Raw genomic sequence first — 16,765 nt, 5'->3', positions numbered from 1 at the left:
ATTCTATCACCCTATTAGAGACCTGAAGGACCAGATACCCTATAGAATCATTCTATCACCCTATTAGAGACCTGAAGGACCAGATACCCTATAGAATCATTCTATCACCCAATTAGAGACCTGAAGGACCAGATACCCTATAGAATCATTCTATCACCCTATTAGAGACCTGAAGGACCAGATACCCTATAGAATCATTCTATCGCCCTATTAGAGACCTGAAGGACCAGATACCCTATAGAATCATTCTATCGCCCTATTAGAGACCTGAAGGACCAGATACCCTATAGAATCATTCTATCGCCCTATTAGAGGCCTGAAGGACCAGATACCCCATAGAATCATTCTATCGCCCTATTAGAGACCTGAAGGACCAGATACCCTATAGAATCATTCTATCACCCTATTAGAGGCCTGAAGGACCAGATACCCTATAGAATCATTCTATCACCCTATTAGAGACCTGAAGGACCAGATACCCCATAGAATCATTCTATCACCCTATTAGAGACCTGAAGGACCAGATACCCTATAGAATCATTCTATCACCCTATTAGAGACCTGAAGGACCAGATACCCTATAGAATCATTCTATCACCCTATTAGAGACCTGAAGGACCAGATACCCTATCGAATCATTCTATCACCCTATTAGAGACCTGAAGGACCAGATACCCTATAGAATCATTCTATCACCCAATTAGAGACCTGAAGGACCAGATACCCTATAGAATCATTCTATCATCCTATTAGAGACCTGAAGGACCAGATACCCTATAGAATCATTCTATCACCCTATTAGAGGCCTGAAGGACCAGATACCCTATAGAATCATTCTATCACCCTATTAGAGACCTGAAGGACCAGATACCCTATAGAATCATTCTATCACCCAATTAGAGACCTGAAGGACCAGATACCCTATAGAATCATTCTATCATCCTATTAGAGACCTGAAGGACCAGATACCCTATAGAATCATTCTATCACCCTATTAGAGGCCTGAAGGACCAGATACCCTATAGAATCATTCTATCACCCTATTAGAGACCTGAAGGACCAGATACCCTATAGAATCATTCTATCACCCAATTAGAGACCTGAAGGACCAGATACCCTATAGAATCATTCTATCACCCAATTAGAGACCTGAAGGACCAGATAACCTATAGAATCATTCTATCATCCTATTAGAGACCTGAAGGACCAGATACCCTATAGAATCATTCTATCACCCTATTAGAGGCCTGAAGGACCAGATACCCTATAGAATCATTCTATCACCCTATTAGAGACCTGAAGGACCAGATACCCTATAGAATCATTCTATCACCCTATTAGAGACCTGAAGGACCAGATACCCTATAGAATCATTCTATCACCCTATTAGAGACCTGAAGGACCAGATACCCTATAGAATCATTCTATCACCCTATTAGAGACCTGAAGGACCAGATACCCTATAGAATCATTCTATCACCCTATTAGAGACCTGAAGGACCAGATACCCTATAGAATCATTCTATCACCCTATTAGAGACCTGAAGGACCAGATACCCTATAGAATCATTCTGTCACCCAATTAGAGACCTGAAGGACCAGATACCCTATAGAATCATTCTATCACCCTATTAGAGACCTGAAGGACCAGATACCCTATAGAATCATTCTATCACCCTATTAGAGACCTGAAGGACCAGATACCCTATAGAATCATTCTATCACCCTATTAGAGACCTGAAGGACCAGATACCCTATAGAATCATTCTATCACCCTATTAGAGACCTGAAGGACCAGATACCCTATAGAATCATTCTATCACCCAATTAGAGACCTGAAGGACCAGATACCCTATAGAATCATTCTATCATCCTATTAGAGACCTGAAGGACCAGATACCCCATAGAATCATTCTATCGCCCTATTAGAGACCCGGAGGACCAGATACCCTATAGAATCATTCTATCACCCTATTAGAGGCCTGAAGGACCAGATACCCTATAGAATCATTCTATCACCCTATTAGAGACCTGAAGGACCAGATACCCCATAGAATCATTCTATCACCCTATTAGAGACCTGAAGGACCACATACCCTATAGAATCATTCTATCACCCTATTAGAGACCTGAAGGACCAGATACCCTATAGAATCATTCTATCACCCTATTAGAGACCTGAAGGACCAGATACCCTATAGAATCATTCTATCACCCTATTAGAGACCTGAAGGACCAGATACCCTATAGAATCATTCTATCACCCAATTAGAGACCTGAAGGACCAGATACCCTATAGAATCATTCTATCATCCTATTAGAGACCTGAAGGACCAGATACCCTATAGAATCATTCTATCACCCTATTAGAGGCCTGAAGGACCAGATACCCTATAGAATCATTCTATCACCCTATTAGAGACCTGAAGGACCAGATACCCTATAGAATCATTCTATCACCCAATTAGAGACCTGAAGGACCAGATACCCTATAGAATCATTCTATCATCCTATTAGAGACCTGAAGGACCAGATACCCCATAGAATCATTCTATCACCCTATTAGAGACCTGAAAGACCAGATACCCTATAGAATCATTCTATCACCCTATTAGAGACCTGAAGGACCAGATACCCTATTGAATCATTCTATCACCCTATTAGAGACCTGAAGGACCAGATACCCTATAGAATCATTCTATCACCCTATTAGAGACCTGAAAGACCAGATACCCTATAGAATCATTCTATCACCCCTTTAAAAATTAAAAGTTTTTTAGTTATTACATCCAAATTCTTAAAAGTCACCATAGTTCAATAAGAGGACTTTTTCTTTTTTTCTTTTTTACCATTGCACTGTGATATTACAAGCTAAAAACGTAGAAGTTTGCTTTTTTGCAGTAGATTTAACCTACTGCAAAAAAAGCAAAAAAAAAAAAAAAATTAAAACAGTTCAGTTTGTAATTTTTTCAGCTGATGCAGCCGAACGTTGAGTAAGTAAATTTCTCACCTCAGAGGGTCACTTCCATTTTCCCCTGATCATGCTGCTTGTCACTGATCCTTGGAGAAAAGTTTCTGCTTTTAGCTGGAACAAGGAAAATTGAATTACAAAAAAAAGGTTAACACCTGAAAGCAAAATGGGGCAAATCTTAGCTGAAAAAGTGCTGTCTTCGATGTTAACGTGGCATTTTGCCTCATTGTACAGGGAGTTCTTATTATTTCTGGGCTCTGAGGACCTTTTCAAATCCGGTTCTGAGTGTCAGGCAGGCCTAGTTAAAGGAATGTGTTTTTTTTTTTCTCCTCTTTGGAAGTCTTAGGGGGCAGTCCCCCTGGATTGGCAGACTGGGGTGGTGGTCCCCCTATTCAAAAAGGGGGACCGGAGGGTGTGCTCCAATTACAGGGGAGTCACACTCTTAAGCCTCCCCGGCAAGGTCTATTCGGGGGTGCTGGAGAGGAGGGTCCGTCGGATAGTCGAACCTCGGATTCAGGAAGAGCAGTGTGGTTTCCGTCCTGGTCGTGGAACGCTGGACCAGCTCTACACCCTCAGCAGGGTCCTGGAGGGTGCATGGGAGTTCGCCCAACCAGTCTACATGTGCTTTGTGGACTTGGAGAAGGCGTTCGACCGTGTCCCTCGGGGGGCCCTGTGGGGGGTTCTCCGGGAGTACGGGGTGCCGGGCCCTTTGATACGGGCTGTCAGGTCCCTGTATGACCGGTGTCAGAGTCTGGTCCGCATTGCCGGCAGTAAGTCGGGCTCGTTTCCAGTGAGAGTTGGACTCTGCCAGGGCTGCCCTTTATCACTGATTCTACCTTCATGGACAGAATTTCTAGGCACAGCCAAGGTGTTGAGGGGATCCGTTTTGGTGGCCTTAGGATTGCGTCTCTGCTTTTTGCGGATGATGTGGTCCTGTTGGCTTCATCAAGTCGTGATCTGCAGCTCTCGCTGGATCGGTTCGAAGCCGAGTGTGAAGCGGCCGGGATGGGGATCAGTGCCTCCAAATCCGAGGCCATGGTCTTGAGCCGGAAAAGGGTAGAGTGCCTTCTCCGGGTCAGGGGGGGTGTCCTGCCCCAAGTGGAGGAGTTTAAGTATCTTGGGATCTTGTTCACGAATGAGGGAAGAAGGGAGCGGGAGATCGACAGGCGGATTGGTGCAGCGTCTGCCGTGAAGCGGGCACTGTACCGGTCCGTCGTGGTGAAGAGAGAGCTGAGTCAAAAAGCGAAGCTCTCGATTTAACGGTCGATCTACGTTCCTACCCTCATCTATGGTCATGAACTCTGGGTCATGACCGAAAGAACGAGATCGCGGATACAAGCGGCCGAAATGGGTTTCCTCCGTAGGGTGGCTGGGCTCTCCCTTAGAGATAGGGTGAGAAGCTCGGTCATCCGGGAGGGACTCGGAGTAGAGCCGCTGCTCCTCCACGTCGAGAGGAGCCAGTTGAGGTGGCTTTGGCATCTGTTTAGGATGCCTCCTGGACGCCTCCCTGGTGAGGTGTTCCGGGCACGTCCCACCGGGGGGAGGCCCCGGGGAAGACCCAGGACACGCTGGAGAGACTATGTTTCTCGGCTGGCCTGGGAACGCCTTGGGGTTCCTCCTGAAGAGCTGGAAGAAGTGGCTGGGGAGAGGGAAGTCTGGGCCTCCCTTCTTAAGCTGCTGCCCCCACGACCCGACCCCGGATAAGCGGAGGAAGATGGATGGATGGATGGATGGAAGTCTTAGATATTGTAAGGATTTAGAATTGCTGTTAAAAAAAATTACTAATTCTGTTCAGGATGAATGGAAGCCTCATTCCTAACTGAAACTCATTCTGTCAGGTATGGGAGAGTGGTGGTCTAGTGGTTAGGGCATAGAGCATGGAATCCTGAGATTCTGAGTTTGAGACCCACTCACACAGATTGCCACTCTGGGTTCCTCAGCAAGACCCTTAACCACACACTGCTCCCCTGGGGCCGCACAATAGCAGCCCACTGCTCCCCAAGAGGAGGGGTTAAATGGAGAGGTGAATTTCCGCAATGTGATATCAATAAAGTTTAATTATTGTTACATAAATTATTATGTGCTCAGTGTCGCAGTGGATAGCACTGCTGCCTTGCAGCAAGAAGGTCCTGGGTTCGATTCCCAGCCCGGGGTTTTTCTGCATGGAGTTTGCATGTTCTCCCTGAGCATGCGCGGGTTCTTTCCAGGTACTCCGGCTTCCTCCCACAGTCCAAAAACATGACTGTCAGATTATTCGGCTTCTCTAAATCCTCCTTAGGTGTGACTGTGTGAGTGAGTGGTTGTTCATCCTGTTTGTCTCTGTGTTGCCCTGCGATGGACTGGAGACCTGTCCAGGGTGGACCCCCGCCTCTCAGCTGGAGATAGGCACCAGCACCCCTCGCAACCCCACTAGGGATTAAGCGTGTTAGAAGATGGATGGAAATTATTATATGCACAGCAGTAAACATGCAGCTCAAGTGTGTGCACAGCCTTCCAGAGGAAACAAGGCTTCATTTCACATATTTAACATTCATATATAAAACTGTATTAAAGCAGAAAGTTTCACGTAGCTATGAACTAATAATAAAGCAGTTCAAAGTTGCCTGTCTAGCAGAACTACAACCAGTTTTTATTCCTAGTTTCTAATCCAAGAGAGCACAGCAATGTTTTTAATTTGGAGTATGATCGTAGAGGTCTCCCTTCATCTCCTGGTTTTTTGACAGTCATGCTGTTCTGTTTAAATGTAGACGGGCTAAAGGAATAGCTGCTCAGCAAAGGCTCTGCCCCTCGTTGGGCTGTTAGCAGATAAGGCCTTCCTGGTTGGCCAGTTCCTTCTTATTCATGCAAGAAAAAAGAATGTAGATTCATTGTGCATGCAATTAGTCACATTGTTATTGTCAAATTACATATTTTAACACATTATAAATTGTGCAAAGATATTTTTTCTTAAATAGACCAAAGTATAAATCAGTAAACGTAACATAAACATAAATCAGTTTCCTTTAAATGTGACGAAGAAAATCTTCTTTTTATTTATTAGATTCATGACAACCTAACCAAAGCTGGTTCACATGGCAAGAGTTTCAAATTGTCAGCTAAATGTTTTTAACAACTAATGATTCCTCAGACACTAAGATTGAAATGTATTGGTTGTAAAATGTTTTATCTCCAGTCACACAATGAGCACAGCAAACCCACACCAGCCGTATTTAATGCCCTCTAAATGCATCGAGCATCAAGGGTGTAAGCTACCGATTTACCGCACACTGGTTGCCTGTCTTTTGCTTTTCCAACCAAACCCCAAGAACCAGTCTTTTTCTCAAAGTTACAGATCTGACTTGCTGACTTAATGTCTGACTTACTATAATTTGGGCTGAATTTAAAGCAAAAAAAAGTTAAGATTACTACTACTAGTGTAGAACAGTTTTCGTTAAATCAACCTTTTTTGATGCTGACATTTTGCTCCATCTTAAATCTAAACTTACCAGAACAAGATTCAGTGGAACTAAAAATAAAATAATTAAAGTGAATGCCTTACAGTCTGTAGTAGGAAGAACTAAATGTTCCAACAGAAAGGTAGGTTAATTCAGTGTCCAGCTGCATTTCTTTCATATTAGTGTTGAGTTAATAAGAGCTGGGACTTAATTCCCCTGGACGGTTGTTCTCTGCAAGGTCCTCCAGATCTGCTGACTACTGGATTATGTAATTTTGTGAGGGAGGTGGGTTTATGTTGGGGCATGTGTAAAAAACAAATAAGTTTCATAAGTTTCAACATCTTCGTCCCCGCTTTCCTCCTCTAAATAAAAAATGGATGACGGAGGAGACTCATCCACGCCCTCTGACACTAAACTCTCCTCCTCTTGCATGTTTCCGCTGTCCATAGCGTTCCTTGACAGCGTCGTTTCTAAGTCACCAATTTAGTGCTACTTGGTCCCAATGGAATTTCCCATTGGGAACCTGCTAGCACTAAGTTGCTAACTGGTTAGCAAGATGCTTCCGACAAACCGGCCACAATCAAATAGCTTTCGAACCTTCTGCCACAACAATCCCGCCCCCTTGATAATCGACCAATGACATTCACTTTATTCACTCGTGTAAAGTCGGGCACCACTCGGGAGAATTCAGAAATGGAACAGCTGTTATCCTACGACTTTAACCCTTCAGAAGAGTCAAAAGTGATTTGACTGTAAAACTATTTTCTTATTAGCAATGTGACTATTGCTAATTATTACCTGCAGTCAGTGAGCTACTGATACAACTTTAGTATACTTCACCATTTAAAAATACTTCTGTCTCAGTGTTTTTGCATTAAATGTTTTTTTTCCAGATGAGTCTGTGGCAGAGCAGTGCTCCCATCATTTCTACAGTTTTCTTTCAAAAAAGAAAGGATCAGTTTTTCCTGCTGCTGCTGCTGCTTGTTCAGAATAACAAACTGCTGCAAAGTAAATGGCTTAGTGACTTTCAGATGGAAATCTGATAATATGATCTTCATTTAGAGTTTTTAAATTAAGCAAAACTATCTTTGAATTTATATTTAAATTAAAATGTCTAAAAAAAAATTAACCAGTTTGTGACAAAATCTGATCTATCAGATCAGACACCTATAGGTGGCGCAATAAACACAATTTCAGTCAAGCTGGTGCTTATCATTAGCAGGGGTTTTATCCTAGAGCATGGAAAGTGTTACTTAATTTAGGTTTGTTAAAAAAAATGAATAAAGTGTCATTTGATAGGAAGAGATCGAAAAAAGTTCTGATCTGCTGATTAATATTTTAGTAATACAAGGACTGCTCAGACGTAGGATCCATCTGCAGTAGAGATGTCGCTTGATGTGAAACATCTTCATGAATTCGGTTTAAAACACAGAATTCTTTACTTTTTCCGGAGAACCATGACATGATTTAAAGGATTCAGGAATGTCCATTAAAATAAGATAAGGATGAAATTGTTATTCTGTTTGTTCTCCAGAGAGATTAATATTGTTGGATTTTTGTTTTAAAACCTTTCCAAGGAATGTTATGAATGAGTCAACACCAGAAGGGGGATTGATTATATCAGCATTAAAGAGTCGAGCATGTTATTTGTATTGACATTTTATTTTCTCATATGTATTTAGGAGCCTTATTAGAGTTGTGTTATTCTATATACTTTTTTCTGCCATGAAAAAAGATCCAGATTTTAAATGTTGTAGTTTGCAGCTACTGAATACACAGTTTCACTGCCCTTCATTGTTTTTTTTTTCCTTTTTGTTACCCTCCTCAAAGGTATTTACTCTGTAGGTACAGATGCAATCACACCCAGCAGCTGCCAGTGTTGTATCTCTGAATTGGTGGAATTATCTAGTGCTCTGCTCAGGCTGAGCTAAATCTGCTGCTTGCTGTGTCCTTCTAAAAGCACCTTCTGAGATTTTCACCCTAAATGATCGAAATGATTCTGCAAACTGACACTTTAGCTGCAATTTTCTAAGCAACACTTCATTGCATGTGAGGCGGTTTAGCTGTAAATCTTTCACAGCTGTGTGTATTTTTATCTAACGGTTGGTAGATCAATAGGAAGTGAATGATTATAAATACTTGTTAACTAGATTGATTGAGGAATTTCAGCTGCACCCTTTCATAGCTAATGTTATGACTGAAGTTTTTTGTATTAATTAAGCATTAAATTAAATGGTACAGACAGTCCACAGCCTTCAGCGCAGGTCAAAGCAGTAGTTTAAAAATTAGATAAATACTGAGAAATATCATTTGCATTCTGGGCTCTCTGCATTCAATAAAAAGTATGCAACATCTACATGGAGTTATTTTTACAAGAATGAGCTTAAAGTCAATAAAAAAAGATGCACTGTATATTTATACAGATTGATTTTTATTCCAGTTGTCTCTGTGAAATAAAATAAGCAGCTTAGCTTGTTTAATTGGAAAAGATAGAAACTATATTTCATTTTATTTATTTTAAGCAATATATTCATACCCATTTTAATTCATCTTACTGTCATCATTGTGTTATTATATAGCATAGAAATGGTAAAACGTGAAAAGCACCAGTGAGTAAATGGTAAATGGCATGTACTTATATAGCGCCTTTATTCAAGTTAGGAGACTTGACCAAAGCGCTTTACACTACATTCATTCACCCATTCACACACACATTCACACACTGATGGTGGCAAGCTACATTGTAGCCACAGCTGCCCTGGGGCTCACTGACAGAAGCGAGGCTGCTGTACACTGGCGCCACCGGGCCCTCTGACCACCATCAGCCATCAGTAGACAATGCAGGTGAAGTGTCTTGCCCAAGGACACAACGACAATGGAAGTCGGAGTCGGGGCTTGAACCGTCAACCCTTCGATTACAGGGCAAACTCCTCCATCCAACGCCACTGTCATTGTTCCTCAGAGTGTCTACCACCTCCACTGATTGGCCTTTCTGCTGAAGTCATTGTGAAGCAGAACAGAAGCAAACAGAGAAAAATGGCAGAACAGCTGCTGCAGACACTTTACAGCGTCCCATGGCTCGTCTCTGCGGTTTGTTTGACTGTGCAGCGCTATCAGCCAGCAGCCCGGTTAACACTATTCCACACAGTCAGACGTGTTTCATGTATTAACAACGTTCCTCTAATTGTGTCCTCCCATGGAGCTAATTAATTTACCATTGTGCTGTGATCCTATAACATCTCCAGTCTCTGGAAGTCATTTTCTAAAGCAGGCGGGAGAGAATTTCATAAACGGCTGGTTGTGCATTTTAATGCACAGTGGAGAGTAATAGCTCATGGTGATGAGTGTATGTTCACCACTGAGATGAGACTGTCATTTTCTTGCATGTCAGACAACTAAAAAGAAGATTTCTTCCCCATGTCTTCGGTAAATTCCCAGCTGTCAGCAACAGAAAAAGAGAGTAGAGCATGGTTCGGGCGTCAGCCAAAACAGAAAGCTTATTTGGAATAAAAGTATTTCTGTGTCTGTAGATGTGCAGACATCTAAAATAATAATTTGGTCATCTTTATCTTGACCTGAAATACCACATAGATTTTAGTCTTTAAGTTAATGTTCAATGTTTTGGTGAATCCTAATGTTTTTATTGTCTCTACTCCCACAGGGGTTTAACTTGAAGGTGGTGCAGGTGGGAGCTGACGGTGTGCGACGAGTTGACTGGCATGACTATGAAGCAATAAGGAGAGATGCTGCTCGCATCGGTACGTTGCCACTTTGCTTCATCTGTTCTGGCCCCACAGAAATTCACTCTTCTATTTTTTTTTTCCTTCTTCGTCTCTTAATTCCCTCCAAGTAGATTTTCTCCCACAGAACCAGCACAAATCAATATGGCTCCTAGCGCCCTGAGTTCAGAATTAAACACACTTAATCATCTACAATAAGCATTGATTCTTCCCCCGGCGTTGAGTTGGAAACAAGTGTAAAGGATTTAATTGGCTTTTGTGTAGTTTTGGGAGAAACTTAGAGTGGAAAATGACCTGGGTTTGTGGAAGTCTGGGACTGAAAGTTTTTGCAGTGTTACTTCCAACAAATCAATACACTGGAATTTTTTATAAACTTTACACAGTGATGGACAGTTCTGGTCCTTGAGGGCAATTATTTTTTTTTTTTTTGAAGTGTGTCATCACCTCCAAAGCTAGGTGGATATCTGAAGAGATAATAAAAAAGCAGGGACACATACTTATAAATCTCAAAATATCCAGACATGTCTAGAAATGCGCTGCTTAAGGTGGCTGCATATTGGTGTATGTCTCCTAGCTTATGTCTAATAATTTGTTTTTTGAATTTGAATTCTTCCATTTTTGGATCAGATTTTCTTTTTCGGGTGTTTTTTGCCTCTGTCGATGAATGCTGAGAAACTGGAGGCATTTTCACTGACATTTTGTCCTATTTGGATACTTGTTATAATGCGTAACCAAGGCAACCGTAGGAAGTTGATTTTTTTTTTTTTTTACACCCGGGAGCAGCTCTTTAACATCTCTAAAGCTGAAATAATACTTCAACTTCTGCAATTACCAGCTGAGTGTAAAAGGAGGTGCCGGGGATGCTGAGTAGGAGCAAGGAGAAGAGCGAGGAAGAAGAAATTTAAACCATCTCTTCCATCATCATCATGGGCAATTTTCTTTAGGAAATTAGTTAGAACTTTAAGGCTGAGCAAGAACCCAGCTAAAATACCGGCAATGCAGCATTATGCGTTTTACAGAAACATGGCTGCAGGATCACATGTCAGACTCCAGCGTCTCTGCCAGGATCTCTGACCAGAAGAGCAGACTGAGATTTTAAAAAGACTGACACTTCAAAGGACTTGAGTTGGCAGTGTTAGCATCAACAGACGGTGTCATCCAGGACATGTTATTGTGGAGAATAATAAATGCAGCGCAGATATTGAACTGTTGTCTTGTTTTTTGTTTTTGTTTTTTTTTTCATATTATGCGCCCAGAGAGTTCAGCAGTCTTCCACCTTCTGCTATTGCTGACACTGCATGTTAGGTAATTAGTTCCGTTCTTTCTCAGCTACAGACAAAACAGCCAAATACAATTGTGGCAACAACTGGTGATTTTTGACGTCTCACTCTCTGCTACTCTGCCAATGTTCCAGCAGTTTTGTCAGCTGCTGCAAAAGCAAAACAAAAACAAAACTTTGGACTTGCTTTATGCAAATGTAAAGGACTCCTACATCTCTGAAGGAAGGTCTCCTCTTGGGAAAACAATTCACAATCTTATTTTTCTCTGCTAACAGTGTAAGCCACTTTATAAGAAACACCCTGCATTAAAAAGAACAGCAATAAGATGGTCACATAAAGCTGAATAAGCCCTGCCAGGTTGTTTTGAGGCCTCAGGCTGGATGCTAATGTCAGCCACATGGAGAGGACATCAGTGCAATGACTGAGTGTGAGACTGACTACTAACTCCTGTGTAGATAACAGCATCCCTACCAGAACAGTGAAAGGATTCCCAAATAATAAACCATGGATCACAGGTGATATAAAGAAAATGTTCAACAAGAAAAACCAACCTCTAAGAAGAGAAACAGGAAATTAGTGAGCAGTATGCAGAAGCAACTTAAGATCAAGATAAGTGAAAGCAAGGATGCCTACAGGAAAAGGCTGGAAAACAAGCTCCAGTAGAACAATATCAGAGATGAAGAAGATCCCAGGCTTGAAGCAGAAGGATGATCAGACAGATGGAAGTCTGGACAGAGCCAAAGAACTGAATCCATTCTTCATCAGGTTCAGCTCAGCATCTTCCTCTCCTGCCCACAGTCACATGGACATCCTGCCTTCCTCTGACATTCACTCTCCTGCTTCTATTATCAGCCAGACCAGCAGGTGATGGTGCTGCTCCCTCCACCTTCCACCTGTCTGTCTCTAGAAGTCAGTAAAGAGGCAACTGGAGAGACTGGATGGTGATCAGTCAGCAGGTCCTGATGGTGTCAGAGTCCTGAAGGTCTGAGCAGAGCAGCTCTGTGGGATTCTACAGCACCTCTTCCCCCTTAGTCTGACCCTGGAGACAGCTCCAGGGATGTTGAAGACCTCCTGCCTTGTTCCAGGACCAAAGGAGACTCAACCAGCAGTCCTCAGTGACTATAGACCTTCTGCCTTGATCCAGGACCAAAGAAGACTCAACCAGCAGTCCTCAGTGACTATAGACCTGTTGCCCTGACATCCCACATCATGAAGGTCCTAGAGATACTTCTGTTGATTCACCTCAGCAAACAAACCAGCGGGCTATCAGGACCCCCTGCAGTTTGCTTATCTCCATGGAGATGGAGTTGATGATGTCATCATCCACCTGCTTCAACAAACCCACTGTCATTTAGCCAAGGCAGGCAGCACTGTGAGGATCATGGTCTTTCTCCAGATTCTTAGAGAGAAACTCCAGCAGACTCAGGTGGAGGCATCAACAACCACCTGGATCAAAGACTACCTGACAGACCACAGGTTGTTAGACTGAAGGCTCAGCTGGCTGATCCAGCAGCACAGGAGCACCACAGAGGGCGGTACTCTCTCCTTTCCTTTTTATGCTGCTCACCTCTGACTTCCAGGACCAGACAGAGTCCTGTCATCTGCAGAAATCCTGGGATGAATCTGCAGACATTGGGAGCATCAAAGATGGAGCAGAAGCTGAGGACAGAGAGCTGGTGAAGCTCTTTGTGGCATGGTGTGGAAACAATCATCTGATCCTGAAGGTCAACAAAACAAGGAGATGATTGGAGATTTCAGAAGAAACAGAAACAAGTTGAATCCTGTTAACATCCTGGGAGAAGAAGAGGAGGAGTAGAAATCCCTTGGTGTTCACCTGGACAACAACCTGGACTGGAGACACAACTGTCTCTAAGAAGGGACAGAGCAAAGTGGAAATCTAGAGGAAGCTTAAGTTCTTCAGTGATAGAAGCAAGATGCTACATATCTTTTATAAATCTGCTGTGGAGATTTATTCTATGCTGGATAACAGTATTAGAGCTAATGACTTAAAAAGCTCAACATGATAATTTAGAAGGCCAGTTCTGTTCTAGGAACTCCTCTAGGACATCTGGAGATTATTTTATAAAGAAAAACAGTGAGCAACCTCTTCGGAAGATTTTTAAACACCAACAGATTGTCTTCAGTCAGAGGTTTCAAGAGATCTAGTGCAAGACAGACCATTACAGGAGATCCTTCTGTTATAGCTATCAGCACCTACAACACCTGTTTAAAAAATAAGATATGAGTTACTGCAAACTTTAATTTCCATTTGGGATTAATAAAGTATTTCTGAATTGAATTTGCATTAAATTAACCAAAGCAATCAATTATGTTTTTTATAATTAAATCACTGCCAAGTGCAAATCCTCTGTGGCAGAGACAACAGGTATCAAGGGGTGATGCTGACTAACCTGTTACTGGGTCTCAGAGTCGGTGGTTAGCTCCGTGATGGGTCTGGGGCGGAGGTCAGTTAGAGGACGGAGCTTGTGGGAGCAGGGGCCGTTGATCGGCAGATGGTTTGCAGAGGACTTAGAACGATGAGCTCCAGAGACAGTCTGGGTAAAGCATCCAGAGATAGGGTCCAAGCGACGGTACAAAGGGGGAATCCGAAAGGGAGGTCCAGGTCCGATACAGGGTCCGATAACTGGCAGGTTCAGAGAAGCAAAGGGGTTAGGCAGACTCGGTTACTCAGTCAGAGTGGGGGTCAGGCTCACGGGCAGGCGATCCTAGGCTGAACTGATGCAGGGGTCCAGAGGCAGATCAGGTCGGGTTTCCAGGCAGGCAGACAGAACCAGATAAGGGATCAGGCAGGATTGGTGAAAGAAGACTGAATCAGGTCAGGTTACAGATCGGCGGGCAAAAGGATTTGAAAGCTTGGAAAGTACTCAGTGTCTGAGACGATCTGGAACTGGGGACTGATCCAAACCAGGTATACATGGAGGTGGACACAGCTGGAAGCACTTAGTGTTAATAGCAGGCAGGGGGGAGTTGAGCAGGTGTGCCGAGTTGTGGATTAGGCCAGCACCAATGCTAAGATTGTCACAATTAATGATCTAAACTTAGGCAGAGAAATATAAAACTTCAGATAAGAATAATCCAAAGGGCAGCTCCAAACTCAGGCTGTGGTCAGAAAAGCCCAAATCCAAAAATAAAATTCCAAATAATATCCTCTGATCCTGAAATACTGAGAGAAGTCCAGATAAACTAGCAAAGAGGAGGGAATCCTGACTGCTTAAATACGGGACAAGATGGAAAGGTGTAAAACTCAGAAGAACAATATGAAAGACTGTAGAGAGGGCAACCAGATCAGTCATGACAGTCATTTGTTAGAACTATGAAATAGAGAATGGGTTTGAACTGAACAGTGAAAACATTCTGAAGTAGGATTGTGGAAAATGACCAGGTTAACAGGTTTAAAATTTATTTTAGTTCAACTCAGGTTCATGTATACCTACCTACATCTTGAAGGTTCATATATTAAAACAGCATAAATTAAATAAGTTAATGAAGACAACTAAAGAATACAAATTTAATCTATCTCCGATTTAGTGAAAATATTTCATTCATTAGGTGCTGTTCATTTGTCTTCTGCATATCTGCTCTCATTCTGATTATTAAATTCTAATTAAGCAAAAGGCATATGCAGAATCTAAAATGTGACGATGAGGAGAGAGTAAAATTAAAGATGCCAGGAAACTGCATCAAATGTTGTTTCTCCTTCAGAACCTGCTGCAGAAATTGATGTAAAAGTCACTGTAATGCGATCAGATTATTTATCACTGAAATATTGGTGACTCCAAAGGATTGTGTCTGTGGGGAGTGATGGGTTCAAGGTTTTCAAAGGAAAATCCAATAAAATATTACATTTTTATACTGATATTAGTCAACCAATATGAAGTCATGGCTAAATATTAAAATGCATCTTTAAATGGTTTTAGTAATTTGACAACTATCAAACAAGAAGCCAAAACTAAGCGGAAATAAATCTGACAATCTGAAAATATAACATGCAGAATCATCCTTGAATTTCTTAGAGTCTTATCTTTTTTCTGGTATAGTTTAGTAATTAATACTCTATATATCAAATTGTAAATCTGTTTATTCTGAACGAAACTGTATCCTTTGATCAGTTTAGTTTACATTTAACATTTTGTTCATTCATTAATGATATATTTATAATTAGTTGCTAAGGTTTCTTTTTAATACGGCATCTTTAAACAGCGCAGAGTTATATAAAGGTGCATGATTGGATATATACAATAAATACAGTGTGTCCACATATGACAGCTTTTTTTTTTTTTTTTTTTTAATAGTAGGATCATTATCCAGCAGGTTACTATATATATATATATATATATATATATATATATATATATATATATATATATATATTGCACTGGGTGAGAAATATAAAGAAACAGGTTATTGTTCAGGATATTAAATAGTAATTATTCTCCGCGGTTGTAGTGTGGTGTTGTAGTCTGGTTGCAGCAGGGATGAAGAATGACCTGCGCTGGCGCTCCTTTTTACAAACGGTGTAAAATGTAGAGTTGTGCTGCTATCTCATTAGGGTATTGTGTTATGAACAATATAGATATTCAATATTAATAAAATGAAGTATTATTATTATTTTTTTGTTTATTTGAAATGGCAAAATGCATTATACTGTAGGCCACCAGGCTATCAAAAAACAGTGATGACTGCGTAATGGCGTTTATAGCTACGGCTGATCAGCAACACCCTGTTTCAACAAGGGGGGTTGCTTAATGGACCCTAAAGCAGAGATGAGTTCCTGTAAATTTAATGCAAACTGAGGAAAACATCGAAAACACAAAAATACTGAGAACGAAAAACCAGAAAAACTCATATGGGGAGCCAGAGACCAGGAAGCAACTAAACAACCAACAAGCACTAATTTATAGTGTTTCTACTGACTTTTTAGGCAGGACAGCTTCACAGAACTTTGAAAGACAAATAGTGAAAAGTTAATATGATTGACTTGTTTTTCAACAATTGAACATCAGGCTGAAAAATATGTGAAGCAGCTCTGCTTCAACTTACTTCTGACAAATGAGAAGCACCAAGTACAGTAGAGATAATAAGTATAGAAGCTGCATTCATTTGCTGTGATGATGTAGAAAACCAGTTTGTTTTAACTGGATCATTTTAAAATGCAACCAAACATTTGAAATAGATCATACGTGCTTCTAATTAAGCAAAGATACCAGAAGAACATCGAACCAGAAGCAGTAGAAACCTTAGAGACCACAGCTCCTCTACTGTAGGGCTTTCAGGTTCTCCAGGTTTGGTGAAAAGTTATTATTTTTTTTTTAGAACTGG

At 41.5% G+C, this 16,765-nt stretch overlaps 1 protein-coding gene across 1 annotated transcript in view; it reads left to right on the top strand.

Moving 5' to 3' along the window:
* Positions 1–16,765, top strand: part of LOC119773153 (polypeptide N-acetylgalactosaminyltransferase 10-like) — a 90,739-nt gene that overhangs the window by 11,935 nt on the left and 62,039 nt on the right. The window contains exon 2 of the mRNA XM_038269992.1: positions 10,067–10,163. Coding sequence (XP_038125920.1) covers positions 10,067–10,163 — 97 coding nt within the window. The remainder of the gene's footprint in view (positions 1–10,066; positions 10,164–16,765) is intronic.

The sequence above is a fragment of the Cyprinodon tularosa genome, unplaced genomic scaffold (assembly GCF_016077235.1).
Source record: "Cyprinodon tularosa strain WSP-4 unplaced genomic scaffold, ASM1607723v1 ctg748, whole genome shotgun sequence".
NCBI classification, from domain to species: Eukaryota; Metazoa; Chordata; class Actinopteri; order Cyprinodontiformes; family Cyprinodontidae; genus Cyprinodon; species Cyprinodon tularosa.
The sequence above is the reverse complement of the archived record's forward strand: the minus strand, read 5'-3'. Positions and strand labels throughout refer to the sequence as shown.